At 34.2% G+C, this 16,923-nt stretch overlaps 3 protein-coding genes across 3 annotated transcripts; 1 reads left to right on the plus strand and 2 right to left on the minus strand.

Moving 5' to 3' along the window:
* Positions 1 to 3,363: 3,363 nt before the first annotated feature.
* Positions 3,364 to 5,968, plus strand: LOC139852125 (farnesyl diphosphate synthase 2-like). The gene is made up of 12 exons (XM_071841350.1): positions 3,364 to 3,477; positions 3,843 to 3,867; positions 4,011 to 4,123; positions 4,225 to 4,311; positions 4,402 to 4,518; positions 4,594 to 4,682; positions 4,763 to 4,814; positions 4,990 to 5,085; positions 5,164 to 5,208; positions 5,296 to 5,385; positions 5,464 to 5,535; positions 5,840 to 5,968. Exons 1-12 carry the CDS (start codon positions 3,364 to 3,366, stop codon positions 5,966 to 5,968), a joined length of 1,029 nt encoding a protein of 342 aa, XP_071697451.1.
* A 2,169-nt stretch (positions 5,969 to 8,137) lies between these two features.
* On the minus strand, positions 8,138 to 13,347 carry LOC139853522 (uncharacterized). The gene is made up of 10 exons (XM_071842913.1): positions 13,134 to 13,347; positions 12,529 to 12,618; positions 11,964 to 12,088; positions 10,739 to 11,415; positions 9,583 to 10,613; positions 9,121 to 9,200; positions 8,949 to 9,044; positions 8,752 to 8,825; positions 8,529 to 8,661; positions 8,138 to 8,396 (listed from the first exon to the last, which is right to left on the minus strand). The coding sequence occupies exons 1-10, from the start codon at positions 13,222 to 13,224 to the stop codon at positions 8,313 to 8,315; spliced, it is 2,481 nt and encodes an 826-aa protein (XP_071699014.1). The 5' UTR covers positions 13,225 to 13,347; the 3' UTR covers positions 8,138 to 8,312.
* Positions 13,348 to 14,603: 1,256 nt separating this feature from the next.
* On the minus strand, positions 14,604 to 15,011 carry LOC139853523 (chaperone protein dnaJ 11, chloroplastic-like). The gene has a single exon (XM_071842914.1). It carries the CDS (start codon positions 15,009 to 15,011, stop codon positions 14,604 to 14,606), a length of 408 nt encoding a protein of 135 aa, XP_071699015.1.
* Between the last annotated feature and the right edge of the window lie 1,912 nt (positions 15,012 to 16,923).

The raw sequence follows: 16,923 nt of genomic DNA on the forward strand, positions 1-16,923 counted from the left end.
CCCTCCGGGGGTAGTTATTGGCGTTGTTCACATTGACGTTGGTGAACTTACCTTATTGATGGTATTATTAGCTTGTTGCTTAGTGATCGTATGGTATACTTAGGTTAGCTTGCCTTTAGGCTTGGACGCTCCGATATGCGGTATTTGTTTATTTATGTGGCGTGTCCATTTTATGCATACATATGTATGTAGTATATTATCATTCACTAAGCGTTAGCTTACCCTCTCGTTGTTGACTCTTTTTATAGATCGCATGTGGATTGGTGGCTCGGGTAAGCGCGAGGACTAGAAGACGTGCATAGTTGCTTTAGTGACTTACTTTTGGATCATTTAGGATTGGGTAGCGTATTCCCAATCGCCATGCTCGGCTTTGTTGTATTAAAAGTCTTTTGGTCAAATATTGTATTTCGGTACTTAAGGTGGTAAAATGGGTCATTGTGGGACCCGCTTCGTAAACTCAATTTTATTAATTAAACGTGCTAGTTTTATATATATGAATTTATGGTTAAAAGCGTTTTGGCTAAAAATGTCGGGAACTAGTCAAACATTTTCGTTAAATTGACTTCCGGGGACAGCGGGCTGTCCAGGTGGTTTGGCGCGCCGCGCACCCACCTGGCGCGCCGCGCAAATGAACTGCACCAAATTTTTTTTTTTTATGTTGTGAAATTTAACGGGAATTGTCGTGGTTTGGTTTGGGTTGTTACAATGAATTATTAAAGTGAATTATTAAAGTTAAAGTAAAGTAAAAATAAAGTAAAGGTAAAGTTTAAGTATAGTAAAAGTATAAAACTATGTACGTATTATACGCGTATAAATATATATAATATTAATTTAAATCGTTATATATATTTAATAAAATAAAATATAAATATCGTTATCTTTATCATACTAGTTAAGTAATGAGTTGTCAAAAGTGGTTCTAGATATTTATAAAAGTTATATACGTTTTAATAATAAAGTTCTTTTTAAACTGAAAACGTTTTTGTACGTTTGAAACTAAATAGATCAATCGAGTCTTTATGAGATTCAATCTTCCACTATCCTTTGTCTAGTTCTCAATGATTGACAATTTGTTCTTATTTATAAATTACTTTACCATTTTCCGAATATTGTTAAAATGTAAAGATTTCTCAAATCAACGTGGGCCTTTCAACAGAGACTTGTAATCATAATTTAATATATCTGATAATTCAATCAGTTGATCTTATCTTCTAATTCCATTGATAAACATTTTGAAACAGATACAATCATATAAAGTATTTAATCTAATATTTCGTTTACGTTTCAAGTTATAATATATATACACATATACATATATAATCATATTCGTTTAATGGTTCGTGAATCGTTGGAACTTGGTCGAAGTTGAATGAATGTATGAACATAGTTTAAAATTCTTGAAATTTAACTTAACAAATATTGCTTATTGTGTCGGAAACATATAAAGATTAAAGTTTAAATTTGGTTGGAAATTTCCGGGTTGTCACAGCAAGCACCAGGTTCTGGGAGGATCCTTGGCTGATACCTATTCCTTTAAAAAATAAATTCAGGAGGCTGCTGTATTTTGAAGCTGATCAAGAAGTGTTGGTTAGGGATAGAGTCGACTGGTCTGTGCAACCGCCTACACTTTCATGGAACTGGAACAGGTTGCTTACTACTCGTGCTGGAGCTGAACTAGAGGAGCTATCTAATTTGTTGAACGCGTTTGTTAAGCCGGACAGGAATAGGGATTCATGGTCGTGGAACCTAGCATCTAACGGGAACTTCACAACGAGGGTACTTTCAAGTTTGATCGAGGAAAAAATCTCAGGTGACATCCCCAGGTCTCATGAAGAAACACTCAAAAATTATTTGGTGCCTAAAAAAGTGGAGCTATTCATATGGAGGGTTTTAAAAAGGCGGATCCCGGTTCGTACCGAACTAGACAAAAGAGGTATCGACCTAGACTCCGTTAGATGCCCTTTATGTGACGATGACGTTGAATCAATTGAACATGCGATGATTTTTTGTAGGAATTCTATGGAAGTTTGGGATAGGGTTTACAAGTGGTGGGGTTTAGGTACGGTTTCAAATCTAAGCTTGAACGAAGCTTTTCGGGGTCATTGCTCTCGGGCTCTCTCTCTCTTTCAGGTTCGTTAATTTGGCAAGCAACTGAATGGACATGTGCGTATCTTTTATGGCGTAACCGAAATCTAAAAGTTTTCTCCAATTCGTGTTGGAACACACCAACGGCATTAATGGATATTCAACTAAAGTCGTTTGAATGGATCTCAACTCGTTTAAAAATCCGTAAGATCAAATGGTTGTCTTGGCTCTCGGATCCGTCCTCCTGTCTGGCCTAACTCCGGGTTCTTCTTCTGCTCGATGGTTGCTCCCTCTGCAACTGTCAATCGCTGTTGCTGTTCTGTCCAGGAAGCTTGCTCCTGTTTCTCTCGTGCATGTTTTGTAACTATTTGGTTTTCCTAGCCTTTTATATTTGTTGATCGAGTATGTCTCTTAGGATTGTTTAGTAGCTGAGCATTGCAGCCTGGTTTATTGTGATCAGACTAGGCTAGTTTTCGTTTTTTGGGCTTGCTCCCTTTCGTGTACTGGGTTGGGCCCCCGTTATGGCCCGGTTCGTGGTTTAATTTAATTGCTTTTCGAAAAAAAAAAAATATAAAGTTATTCTTTTATGTAGCTCTTTTATTTTTAACTTTAACAGTTTTAGCTACCATGTCAAACACTTAAATATATATAGTAAGCTAACAGCTACAAACTATCAGTTATCAGTTAAAAACTAACAGTTAATTTTGCCAAATGTACCTCATGTCGAAAATTGCCGAAATATGCGATTACTTTATCTGTCCCAATTTAATTGTACCCATACAAAAAACATATAGTATTAGAAATAGCACCATTATATTGTATTTTTTATGTAACTTACAGTTTTATTACCTACTTTTTATCTATCTTACTGCCTTATATACATACACCAAAAGTATTGATAAACTTTATCTCTCTTTATTTTTATCTATTTAGTTCGTGTCAACCTGGACACTTAATTTATTACTGCTTAAAAAGTAATATTAAACAATAAATATGAAACTAATGGGATACTTGTTTATACGTAGTATTTTTTACCTCAAACTTCATGAAATATAAAATAATTTTAGTGTTTTTTACTTTTTTTTTACTCGTTTAAAAATTTCTTTATCTTTTTAACGAGGAATTAAAGTTGGTTAGAATGCTGACTGTACACAAGCATCAGAGCATGTATCTGGCTTATATATATTCCGATCTACATTTGCATCTTTCAAGCATCTCAATCCACTATTTTATTTCTATTTAATAATTATAAATTAACAGTTAAACAAATAAAAAATCATGAGCACCGATCTCAAGTCCAAATTCCTGGAAGTTTATCACACTCTCAAATCCGAACTTATTCATGATCCTTCATTCGAGTTCGACGACAACTCTCGTCAGTGGGTTGACCGTGTAAGATTCAAATTTCATTATATATTATTATTATTATTATTATTATTATTTTATATAAACTATTTTTGGCGGAGTAAACGTTAGATAATTGAAAAGAATATATAATATATTGAAATGTCGAACTTTAACATATAACTAGCTACTAGAGTATTATGAAATATGAACTATGAATAGTAAAACAAAGTTAAATGGATTTTATATTAACTCAATCTACTTCAACATTTGTGTATATTATTTAATGTATGTGTTCCTGCAAACATTGTCTGATAGAACATTAATTTTCTTAGTTTGATTTGTTTCTTGTTAAATATCGAATAGTATTTTATGGCTAAACAATGTAACTATGATTTGATTATTTTCTACAGATGCTTGACTACAATGTACCTGGAGGTAGAGCAGTTACTTCATTCCATTTCAAGAAACGCGATTTTCGTTTTAGCGAGTCTTAATTTTGCAAAACATGTGCTTATCAAGTAAAAAGGTTACAACTTGATTGTCTTTTTTTGATACAAAATGTAATGCGATGCGTGCAGGGAAGTTGAACCGAGGCCTTTCTGTTGTGGACAGTTACAAATTGCTTAAAGGAGAAGAACTAACAGATGATGAAGTTTTTCTTGCATGTGCTCTTGGTTGGTGCATTGAATGGGTATATAATTAATAAGTTAACAACATAACTACTAAATCTTCAGTTTGTTTCTAGTTAGTTTTTAGGTTTAAAAAACTGTTGTTGATATTAATGTTTTACAGCTGCAAGCATATTTTCTTGTACTTGATGATATAATGGACGAGTCTCATACGCGCAGAGGCCAACCCTGCTGGTACAAAATTCCCAAGGTTTGACTCTTTTATTAGAAAAGTATATATATTTTTCTGTTATTATGGTAATCAGTAATATGAATACTGAATTTGTTAAAAATAATATAGGTTGGTATGATTGCTGTAAACGATGGAGTTGTTCTTCGCAACCATATTCCTAGAGTTCTAAAGAAACATTTCAGACTAAAGCCATATTATGTCGATTTAGTTGACCTTTTTAATGAGGTGTGTTTTCGACGATTATTCTTATAATTAAATGTAGAGAAGATTTAAATAACTCTGCACCATCTGTTTGAGCAGGTAGAGTTCCAAACAGCTTCTGGACAGATGATAGATTTGATCACTACACTTGTTGGCGAGAAAGATCTCTCGAAATATTCTTTGTCTACGTAAGTTAAGATTACGTTTTTTTTTTCCTTATATAAACTCCACTTGATTTATTTATTTGATGCCTTTTGTTGTTTTGCAGTCATCGTCGAATTGTGCAGTACAAAACTGCTTATTACTCGTTTTATCTTCCAGTGAGTGTATTTCAATTGCTCTCTTTGCTCTGTTTTGTTATTTTAAAGATGCGTATGTTTATGGGGCTATTTACTTTTATTTTGTATTAAGTACTGAATTTGAATTAAGGGTTGTACAAAAACGGATCATTAAGTGAATAGTAAGCAGGCAGACTAACTTGAATGATTATTTAAGGTTGCGTGCGCACTACTTATGTTCGGAGAGAATCTAGATGATCATGTTCAAGTGAAAGATGTACTTGTTGAAATGGGTTCCTATTTCCAGGTCCAGGTAATGTGTTTCGTCTATTGCAAATATATATAAACTTGTTTTATTTCCATTGATTAAAATCTTTAAATCTGACTGTAGGATGATTATCTGGATTGTTTTGGTGCTCCTGAGGTGATTGGAAAGGTTAGTTCAACCAAAATTACTTATATTAGTCAATCTTTTTTGTTAATAAAAACTATAACTCATGCTCGATCGTTGCTGTTATACCAGATTGGAACAGATATTGAAGACTTCAAGTGTTCTTGGTTGGTTGTGAAAGCATTAGAACTTGCCAATGAGGAACAAAAGAAATTTCTACATGTAAGCACGAACTTTAAACGTCATCTTATATTCCCATTTTGATCCACTTATATGCACCGCTAACGCGTTATTATTCAGGAGAACTATGGGAGAAAGGACCCAGTCACTGTAGCAAAAGTGAAGGAACTTTACCACTCTCTCAACCTTCAGGTTCTTTTCTTTACCCAATTCCGAGTGCTGGTGGCAATTTCGACCCATGTACTTATGGAAACGAGTCAAATGGATAAAAAAGTCGTCCAAAATCTAGTTTAATAAAACTTTATAATTATGTTTCAGGCTTTCTGGTAACCTGGCCTGACCTGTTTCAACCTGTTCCAAAAAACTATCATATTCTATTTTGACCCGTGACCTGACATGCACATTTTGCCAGATCAAGTGTTTATATATTTGCGACAACATACAGTTTCTGGACACATGCTTCTTAGTTCTCACTCTGTTTTGTGGATGTTTTTAGGCTGCGTTTGAAGATTACGAGAACACGAGCCATGCGAAATTGATCAAATCAATTGAAGCTCACCCGAGCAAACAAGTACAAGCAGTGTTGAAATCTTTCTTGGGAAAAATATATAAGAGGCAAAAGTAGGCTTTATTGTCCCATAAGAGGACATGTGTGTATCAATTTCGAGTATATTTTTCGTTATTCTACAAGAAATTTATAATCACAATAAGACTTTCGGTCACCAAGTAACATTTCATAAAATATAATCATTGGTAACAAAATTTGGATATTACATCGTGTCAATACCGAGTTGAATAATTACAACTTTATAAGGTAACATTAAAAAAATTAAGGATTTTTTTAACGACAACCCTTAGGAATGACGTTAAGGTGCATTAATGTGTTGTACAGAGTGTTTATTGTTCACCTTTATATGGTGGTTGGTAAATAGTACTAGTCTTTTTGCACCTTAACGACAGCCCAAAGGGTTGTCGTTAGAAAAATCCAAAAATAAATGATAAGGAACAAATTATCATAGAAGTATTATAGTGCAATTTAGTTTTGGTTAGCAAGGTTTGAGAGATGATTGAAAGTGCCTGCATGGTTACCAAGAGAACTGGTTGTTGCTGTTCGATGATAGCGACAACGAAAAGATCCAACGTGTGTAGTTGGGGAACAAAGACAGTTGGGTTTTGAATCCGACGACTGTCCTCTTGGAGTTGCTAAATGTGCGATTTCTGCATAGCAACGTGATGATGCACTACCGCTATGCCCGCTCAGAGGCTTCTTGGTTTCTTCCATTTTTAGTTTTCCTGGCTCCAAACTTATATGTGGCCTTTCTTGTTTTCCCTCCATATTTTTTTTATTCTTCTTCCTGTTTGCAGTTTTGTTTCGAGTCATAAAACAAACAAACAATCAAGAAAAAAAATTAAGGGGTTTCAGGCTGCAGAATCTAGTTTTTGGATGTGGTATATTACGATTATTTAATGATCTCCCTGTAAAATATATCCTAAAGAATCAGATCATTAGTTTCTAAGTTTAATGCGATTTTCATAAGCTATTGGATTATAAATTTCATTGAATATGACGAGTTTGAAAGCGTAATAATCAAATAATCGCATTTAAACGTAAGTTTTAAAATCCTAACGAATCTGGATTATAATGACAATGAATCCATGATTCAAAGATCAATCTATGAAATAAGCAATAATCATATAATGACACAATGCATCAATGTAGCTTGATTATGCAATAAGCAATATTATGAATAGCTACAATTTTAGATGAAATAATCAGTTAAAAACTTCATGAGATGAGATTAGTGGTTAGTTACCTTTATTTAATTGTAATCAAGATAGATAGCCTGCGGTGGTGAACGTGAGAGGCACGTTAAGTATTAAAGATAAAATGACTGAAAAGAAAAAGAAGTAAAAATTGAAAGGTGATGGTCAGAAACTAATATTTACTAAATTTGGATGGTATTTTTGTGACCATTAGTTATCCATCCTGATCACAAACAAATATCATTATCCATTTCTTGATCCAATAATTTGTTTTTACCATGTAAACATGTATTCTAATCTAATTCTGGAGCATTTGGTAACGTTCCTCCTGTCAAAATTCAAAAAGTTTTTGTAAAAATGTGCACTTGTTACATTATTTTGTCCAATAAAACTTCATGTTTAGCTTCAAGAAACTTTACTGATTGGTCATAATTTGGACATTGAGAGTATGATATATATCCTTTTGAGCATTTCATGCCAAAAACAGCTTGGGTATCTATGTTTTTATAATGATTTTGATAACTAACTCAGACGCCCTAAACGTAATTGAATGTACAGCCGAGTTACCAAAAATAAGATGCAAGGTCCTAGCTTTATACTATTGTTAACGCAAAATACCCTTTCGTCAATATATTTCTGCTCATATCTTTGGTAGAAATTATGGTGTGTCATGCTTACTTGCACAAAATACAGAATTAGAAAACTAGCGCATACTTCTTAAGACTTCATTCATGTAACCGCTAACATATCTAGCTTTATCGAGAAGATCCAAATCAGTACGAAAGCATATTCGAACCTATTCAACTCTTAATAAGTTTGTTTCCATTAGCAATAGAATAAAAGAATTTTCTAAGCATACATGTAAATAGTTGTAACTAGTTGAAAACTACCTCACTGTCTTGCTAATAACCACGTTCCTAACCTTTTAGTAATAGGAGTACTATTTATGCACACAATATTTTCTTAAGCACAGCCCCCTTAGAGCTATGTTTAGAAAAATCCTAAAATAAATGGACAAATAGACAGAACAGGTATTATATGATGGAACATCATTAACAATGAAGTAACATATGATGAAACAAATGGAAAAATATATAAGCTAGATTTCAAGGTAACAGAAAGAGAAGTTGAACTGATTTTCATGATGTAATACTTTCTGTGTTCAATGCTAGTGTTAGCTGTCAGAACAGCGTGATGGACTCTATTTAGTTTGCGGGTTTAACCCATGTGGTCTCTGACGTTTTTGAATTCCCGTAATAAACTTGCTTTGATCCTTCATCCCAATATGCCTGCATAAATTAAGTTCATTACATAGTACTCGTGTTAGCAACTTGTACTTGAATACATACAAGGATGTCATACATTGTAACATGGACATGTTTTACTAATTACAACCAACCAACTAGAAAAGATTATATTACCTGCCAACCCGATGGGAGTTGTTTTGTTAGCTCAACGAGATCAGGCGGTTGGTCCGTGTCATTAATGGTCTTTGCTAGAGTTTCTTCAACTTCGGCTGATTTTTTAGCCCTCTTGCGTCTAACCCTCTCTCGCCTAAATGAAAATCCATAATATGTAAGCAAAATTGTCAAAAGTTCATATATAATTTTTGTTTTTACATAAAGTAAATACAAATGGATTTACCAATCACCGCCAAGGGGCTGAAAGTTGGCATTGTCTTTCGCTTCTCCAGATGCAATCTGCTGAGCGTGCCATTGCTGCATCATAATAAATAAGGTATCATAAGCAGCCATTTAAAATGACTAATATTATAATATATGAACACGTGTCAAATGAAACTAAAAGAAATATTGACAAAGAAATGAAAAGGGTTAACCAACCTCAATCTCCCGTTGCCGTTTCTTCTCTAAAACCTCTAGAGGATTTTCAGGTTCATCTTCCTCCTCTTCATGCAACTCCTCTTTAACAGCCTTCCACTGCATAAATCTAACCATCAATATGATCCCCATGGTGAAGAATGAATATTCAAACAATAAAATAAGCAAATTTTACCTTATCCACCAACCCAGAAACCTTCTTGTTGGACCTCAAAGTAGACACCGAGGCAGCAGTTCTTTTCTTATTGCGTGTGACTAAAAAACGAAACGAAAAAAATAAAATAAAAAATTCCGCCATCTATTAATTTAAATACTATGAGAGGGTCAAAGGGTACCTAATATTCAAATACTCCAAATCATTAATCAACAAAGTAAAGTCTACCACGATCTCATTTTTCACATTTTTATGTATAGAAAAACGTCTTACATGTAAATCGTCATCTACTCTTTTCTATGTGATATTGTACTAGAGGTGCCAAAATGAGCACATGTGGTCGGTTAAACACTATACCACAAACATTTAAGTTATGTTGCCCTATTTATATGTGACAATGGATCAGACCCAAGTAGTAAAAATTTTAGATGAGCGAATACATAATCAATCAAAAAAATGGTAGTGATTTCATCATAAATTTACCTTTGGGTTGAACTTTGGGAACTGGTTCTGTTGAAGTAACTGTAGTAGTAACGGCAGGAGCAGACACCACAGATGCATCACGATTTACAATTGAAGTTACAGGAAAAAGAGTAGACGACGAAATCGAAGAAACATCTTTCGATGATTCGCTTTGATTAGAAGCAATTGGTACGGACCCTTGTAAGGAATAATAGTTAACAGACTCAACATGGTTCATTATTGAATTGACATTAGGATATGGGTTTGGCACTGGTGCATAATAAAGAGATGGAACGGGAGCAGCTACTTGACACCCATTAGCATCTACATAATAACCGTTACTTGGGACTTGTGTGTTTGTTTGACCATAGTATTCGTAACCAGATACTGGGTATGTTAAATTATATTGTTCTCCATAAGAGTAAGATTGTGCTGTCTGCAAATCTGATGCGGGCGGTGGGAATGGGGCTTCAGGCGGCTCATCTGGTGGTGGGGGCGGTAAAGGTTCTTCGTCTGGTGGTGGAGGAGGTGGAATCCATTCATCATTAGGCGGCTGTGGATTGTCAATATCTTCTTTTGATCCTCTCGAAACATCTTCTTCATGCGGGAGAAGTTGTATCGACTGATTCGGTTGGGTTTCTGGTTCGTGTTCATCTTCAACTTCCATTTCGACGTCCATGTCAGCATCTTCTGCAGAGTGGGGGCCCACATTTGGAACAGTATCTGCTGGGGTTGCTTTTACATGGGTTTCTACAGTATCTACTTCGGGTGTGCTATCAGCAAGTATATGATGGGACCCATCAGGGGTGGAATTATCGGGGAGAGCATCATGTAAATTAAATTCTGGTTTGTCCATTTTACCAACATTTGTAGTTTGGGAATACTTTAAAACTTGATTGTTGACTGCAGCTTCCAGCTTTTTCATCTGATTTTCAGAATGCAACCAAAAAGGTAGCAACGATGACCCATAAGGTACTAGTGACTTGATATCTGCAAGTCTTATATGAAGTTCAAACTTCAACTTTGATATCTGGTCATCAAATTCTTCAGACCTAGCATTTAAATTAACAAAGAAAAAGGAGAATTAGCAAATAGCCAAATACTATTGTTATAGTAATATAACATATAAGAAATGCAAAAGAAAAATGCAATATAAGAGCAGAGAATAAATACATACCCTTTTATAGAATTTAATCTTTCTAACAGATTTTCACCAAGTTGCAGGAGAGACGAAGAATCAGAGGATGGATATTCATCTTCTCCCTGATACATGTGAACACTCATATCTTGAATACTAGAATCAGTATTGTGAGCTTCTCCATAATCATTTGCCACAACATTTGTAAACTTTTCATCGTGCACTTCAAGTTCGGTCTTCGAATCATTGTTGGCTTCAACAACCGTACCGTTTGTGGATCCATTATTAGGTTGTGTAGCTACATAACCATACATTTCAGCTTTATTTTCAGCTTCTGGAGCAGATTTAAGATCATAGACAGATTCATTTCCTTGGGTAAGAACAGCAGGAACTTCCCAAGAAGTTTCACCGGTCACAATGTTCCAGTAATAATATGAATTACTCTCATCGTGGAGCACCATTTTCCAGCCAGAGTCTACATTTCCTGTTGTCTGTGCACCAGACGACAAAGAAACCGAGGCCTGCTCCACTGCATCTGTTTGTTTGTGATTGTGCAGAGACTCGACTGTGTTATTATCCATGACACCATTTTCCTCCAACTTTGGAAAGACATCCAATGAAGAGAAGGGTTCCATGTTCTCTTGGACAGCTTCATCGGTAGTGATATTTTCCTCATTGCGGGTCCTGGTAGCCTCCTGATTCTCTACCTTTACCTGCTAATAACAAAATCGATTAGAAATAGGTAAATGGATTAATCATTTTTGAACAGGTCAGCTTGGGTTGACCTGAAACAATTTTGGTCTTATAAGTTACAATCTAGTGAGACGAATATGATATAAACTATCTAAGTTCAGTAATAACATAATTATTCAAATAACATGATTTGAGATGCTTTATGGAATAAGACAATAAAGGTACACTCTGGTGACTTCGGAAGACTCAAAAGAAAAATCGACACACAAACGACGAACATATTCGAAGACAATCTTTGATGTAGATTGCATCAACCCATTCCCTTTTATATTATATCTTGTAATTTTACCCAGTAAACCTGTTAAAAAAAACAAAACACGAATTGACCCATTTATATGTAAATGGGTTAAAATAGTCACCTCTAAAGAAGGAAACCCGATAGTTCAAGTTCGTCAAAGTAATCAAATAGCGATGGCCTAATTTTCTTTTACTAATGTCACTAACAATCGTGAAATTTCTAGCAACAATGGCCCTTTTAATTAAAAGGAATTCTTTAGTCTAGGAAGCACACCTGATCATTAAGCTCATCCAAGGAGTTATTTTCAGTATTATGGTTTATTTCTCTATCCGATTCTTTCTCCGCTTCGTCATCACTATATTGTCCAAGCAGCAACAGAGGATTTTCAGGCCTTTCACCTGAAACACAGAATGCTAACATCTCAGACCACATAGATACAAAGCATGCAAAGCCCGAATTACACCTAATTTAGGTCTAAACTAATAACGAGCTGTGAAAAGGTTCGATTAATTTTTACGATACGGAGATTTTGACAGCCACCTGAAACATTAGAAAGAAGTTAGTAACTCAGAATAACACAAAAAGGCAGAAACATACGAACCACTAACGCTGTTGAAATGTTGAAAGTCTGCCTGCAACATAACATGTCACGAATTTCAATCAAAGAAACGGTGTGGCAAAGTTGAACAGGCTCAGATGATTCCCAAAACCACAGCCACCTACCAGTCTGAAAACGATAACTTGGTAGAGCAAACATGACCTTATACAGTTAAACATCAACCAATACAATGACGGCCTCTACAAAGATCAGTCCAAGAAGAAATTTGTAGGAACCCACCTGAAGAAGATGGTGAATTGTGTGACCCAGCATCATTATTTGCTTTCCCTCCACCTCCAACTTCTTTGTTAAGGGAATCACCAAAATCTCCTATATAATTTAGTAACGACAAAATTAAACTCAACATGATCAAGATCCAAGAATCACATAACTACACATCAGCAACACCTATAAGAACTCAATCATCATAATATGCAAGCCAACAACACTAGCAAACATTAAAGGTATGCAACCCAACTACTTTGAATAAATAAGTAACCAGATCTAGATTTCATAATATACTAAACTACTGTTATGCAAATTCCATTTCTGTGTAATGATAACCGCGTTGAAATAAATGATTATCTGATAATAAATGATCTACTGATGACAAAAAACTGCCGTTCAAAAAAAAAAAAAAAAAAAAAAAAAAAAAAAAAAAAACTTGTATATTCTTATGTCCTTAGGCAAACCAAAATTTATATTCAAATCCAATAATATCAACATGTGCTTGCTATTCATCAATCAATAAACCAAACTATATATTCGAAATCTTCAATTGGCACAAACTAATCGGAAAATTAATCAAGTAAAATACAAGATCAAAAGTAAACAACGAATTATACCAGAGGGGGGTTCCGCTAAAATATCGAGTTTAACTCTTCGATTGGAACCAGTTTTGGCAGCTAACCTACGTTCCTTTCTGTTCACCATCATCAATTGAAGAATTCAACTATCCAAATTTGATGAAATTGATGAAATCTCGCTCGTTTAATTCGAGCCCTAGGGCTAATTTATTCGTACAGAGGGCGGTGTATTTTTCACTGTTTTTTTAGCGTTAGCTTTCCGTATCCGTATAATGATAAAATTTCCGTTCCGCCCTTTTATTTGGATTTACGCAATCATTACTGGGCTCTTGAATCCCCATTAGCCCAATATACTTATTGGGCTTTGTATCTTCTTGGCCTATATATATCGAACAAACTTTTTACTTCATTTTATTTGTTTCCATTTTTTCTTCCCAAAAGCTATAATATTATACATCTTTATTATGTATGTTCGCTTCTCACTGGAAGTTCCTTCATATACGAAAAATTCCTTTATTAAAGGTTGATTTGTATATTTATATATAGGTAATGGGTGATAGCCGAGTGATGATTCTGACTTTCCCTCTAAGTAGAAAGGGAAGTTAGAAGTTTGAATCCATTAAGCATCAGAAAACTCATTATGCTCATGAAGGTTCATTATGATTTATGAACGATTTTGGGAATTTTGTAAAGCATATTGTCACCTCGAGAGTAGTCACCTGAGCAGGGGCGAATTTAGAGGGGGGGCGGGAGGGCGCCCGCCCCCAGTCGATTTCGAAATTTTAGTGTAAAAATTTGGATTTTTTTCATTTTGCCCCAAACACAAAAGCCATTTGCCCCAAACCCAAAAGCCATTTGCCCCAAAACCTACATATTTTGCCTCAAAACCTTCAAATTTTGCCCACAATTCTCTAAATTTTGCCCCAAAACCTTTAAATTTTGCCCACAAACCTCAAAATTTTGCCTAAAAACCTCCAATTTTTATCCCAAAAACTCCGTATTTTGCCCAAAAAAGTTGCTACGGTTTTAAAAAAAAAATTCGCCCCGGTGAAGAAAAATCCTGCTTCCGCCTACCTGAAGGGAACCAAAAATATTTATCGCATTATTTCTTAATCAGATCCAAACAGATATATAAGAATAAAATTATGTTATGATGGACTGGGTTTGGATTGTGCGAACGTTCACTATTTGATCATATAACTCTCATACCAAATCTGATATAATTGATTATAAAGGTCAAACATTCGTAACTCAACGAACTACATATTTAATTTTATTGCGATAGGTCATGACCCCGGCCTCCCTGCCCTGCAAAATGATGTCCTTGAAAAGGCAAACTCACATGAAAATTACACGAATATTTTTAATAATATATACATTTTTGTCCACCACATAATTTCAAACGGGTCACCTCGATATCGTCAATTAATATTAATATTAATAATACTACTAAAACATATTTACAAAAACACAAATCATCCTTTTTAGGTATTTTGCTTAATTTATAATCTACCAGCACTGATCGGTCTCCCATCGACGACACCTTTGTCTCGATCCTGCAACTGTATACAATCCTCTCAATTTAAAGTTCCAATTTCGATCGTACATCGCTCTTGACTCAGGATCATATAACGTGACGTAAGCGTTATGAATTTCAACAAAGTCACGTTGATCACCACCATGCTGCTTAAGTTCACAAGTATCCGGATGGTAAACTTTAGCCAAATTCCGGTAAGCCGTTTTAATTTCTATTGGTGTTGCGTTTCTTTTAACTCGAAGAACTTCGTATAGACTCGTGGACGTATTGAGTACAGCGTGGCACGAGATAACCTTGCTTGAATTTAGTTTTGAGGTGGATTTAATTTGAGGTAACTGGAATGTTGTTCCGGTGATAGAAGTGGTTGATGTTCCGATCATATTATATGATGTGAATTTGAAATATGTAATCTCCTTTTTTTTTTTTTTTTTTGGCTATGACTTGCAACTTACAAGGGGTTGGGGACTTGGGGTTACTATATATGGATCGGAATAGGATATTATTTTATTATGGGATATATAATATAGTAAGTACTAATTATTGAGGTGGGGTCCATGAACCAGTGAAACCGAGTTTATTCGTGGGCCCATCATCCACCCATAATTTTGGGCTTATTCTTTCTAGATGGTTAAAAGATTGATTTCTCATTACTTGTTTTATTTTTTTTTGTTGAATGTGACATGAATTTTTCTCATATTCATTCTTTCGTTTTATTGAGAGTTTGTTGAAATGTTGGTAAAAGAAATTCAACCAACCAAAAGGTAATAATCAATTGAGCTCAACTGGTATAGCTATATACATATTTGGTTGAGCACTTATTACAAACACGTTGTAGGGGCAATGTTATGTGAGTTACTCAACTACAACGCATTTCAACGGGATAGATAATGAACAATAGTGATTATTGATTAGTTAATTGTCTGTTAATTTAGTTTTTTTTTTCGCTCTTTTTACTTAATTATCAATTATACTTTATTATATTTCCTACGACATTTCTGAGCCGATCTTCACAACCGTATCTATAAAAACTATCTTTCTCACAACATTACCATGTCACATAATAACTCCATAACTTGCCTCACAATGTTTCTCAAACATCACAATGATGTTAGGCATTATAATTATAAATATTAATGATTAATGATTAATGATGACAAGATTAGTAAGGCCAATTAATGAAGATTTATAGTCTCCGTTTCAATTGGATGTCTTTAGAGAGAAATAGATAGTTAAAAAATATTATTAGTACACTATAACTTTTGTTTGTTTACAATTTTACATTTAATTTTTTTCATTTTTTTTTTTTTTTGTTCGACGTAGATACATAAACAATATAAACAAACTTTACTTTCTTATATAACATTTAGTTTGCAAAATATAAAAAATGTAACCGCTAAATTGGTATTTATGATTATTCCTAGAGTCCTAGTAGACAATTTTAGACATATATCTAGACAAACTCATGAATGTCACACTAACGGGTGGTAGTCACTAGTCAGGGTTCAGCATGACTTTAAAAAGTGGTTCAATCGTGCAATAACCATGCTTAAAGGGTTCTAGAAGAATAACAGTATCTACTTATCTACCATAGTACCATATGACATATCACATCAATATTTTATATACGAGTATATTTTTTTAATATATATAAGGCGGTCCATGACAAAAGTTTTTCCACTACATAATGTCGATATAATATATTCCACGTGATTTAACTTGTTTTTCCACTACGAAATTCTGATTATAATATATAATATATTCCATGTGATTAGCTTTGAGTAATTACAGTTCATATGGTTATGGTCGTACCATTACAAAAATTTTATTTGCAATTAATGAATTATTAATTATATATTCTTTCCACGTGATCATACGGGTAGTAAAGCATAGCATAGATAATAATAATAATAATAGGTTTGCAAACAAATACAGTACTATTTAATAATGTTGATATAATTTATCTTTAGTTTTTTTATAAATAAATAGGCAATTTCTAAAACTCAACGGTGAGGAAGTTTGAACTTGTTTGTTGGAAGACTCATATTATCAGTTTATTTTTGTAGAATCTATATCAAGTTGAAGTTCCTAAATGGATGAGTTGAGTGGGTTGGGTGATTTATGAATGTGTCAAAACATGTGATCGTTTGTATGAGTCGAATCGAGGTTCCCTTGAACGATATTTGACCAATAAGCAGTGTGTCAAATAAGATTACAAGATCTATATTAGTTTACAGTTTTAGTTTCTTGAGTGATGTGTTTAGGAGGTTTTAGGCTTCAACAATTTATTCGCAA

Source organism: Rutidosis leptorrhynchoides, chromosome 6 (genome assembly GCF_046630445.1).
Source record: "Rutidosis leptorrhynchoides isolate AG116_Rl617_1_P2 chromosome 6, CSIRO_AGI_Rlap_v1, whole genome shotgun sequence".
In the NCBI taxonomy this organism is placed as follows: domain Eukaryota; kingdom Viridiplantae; phylum Streptophyta; class Magnoliopsida; order Asterales; family Asteraceae; genus Rutidosis; species Rutidosis leptorrhynchoides.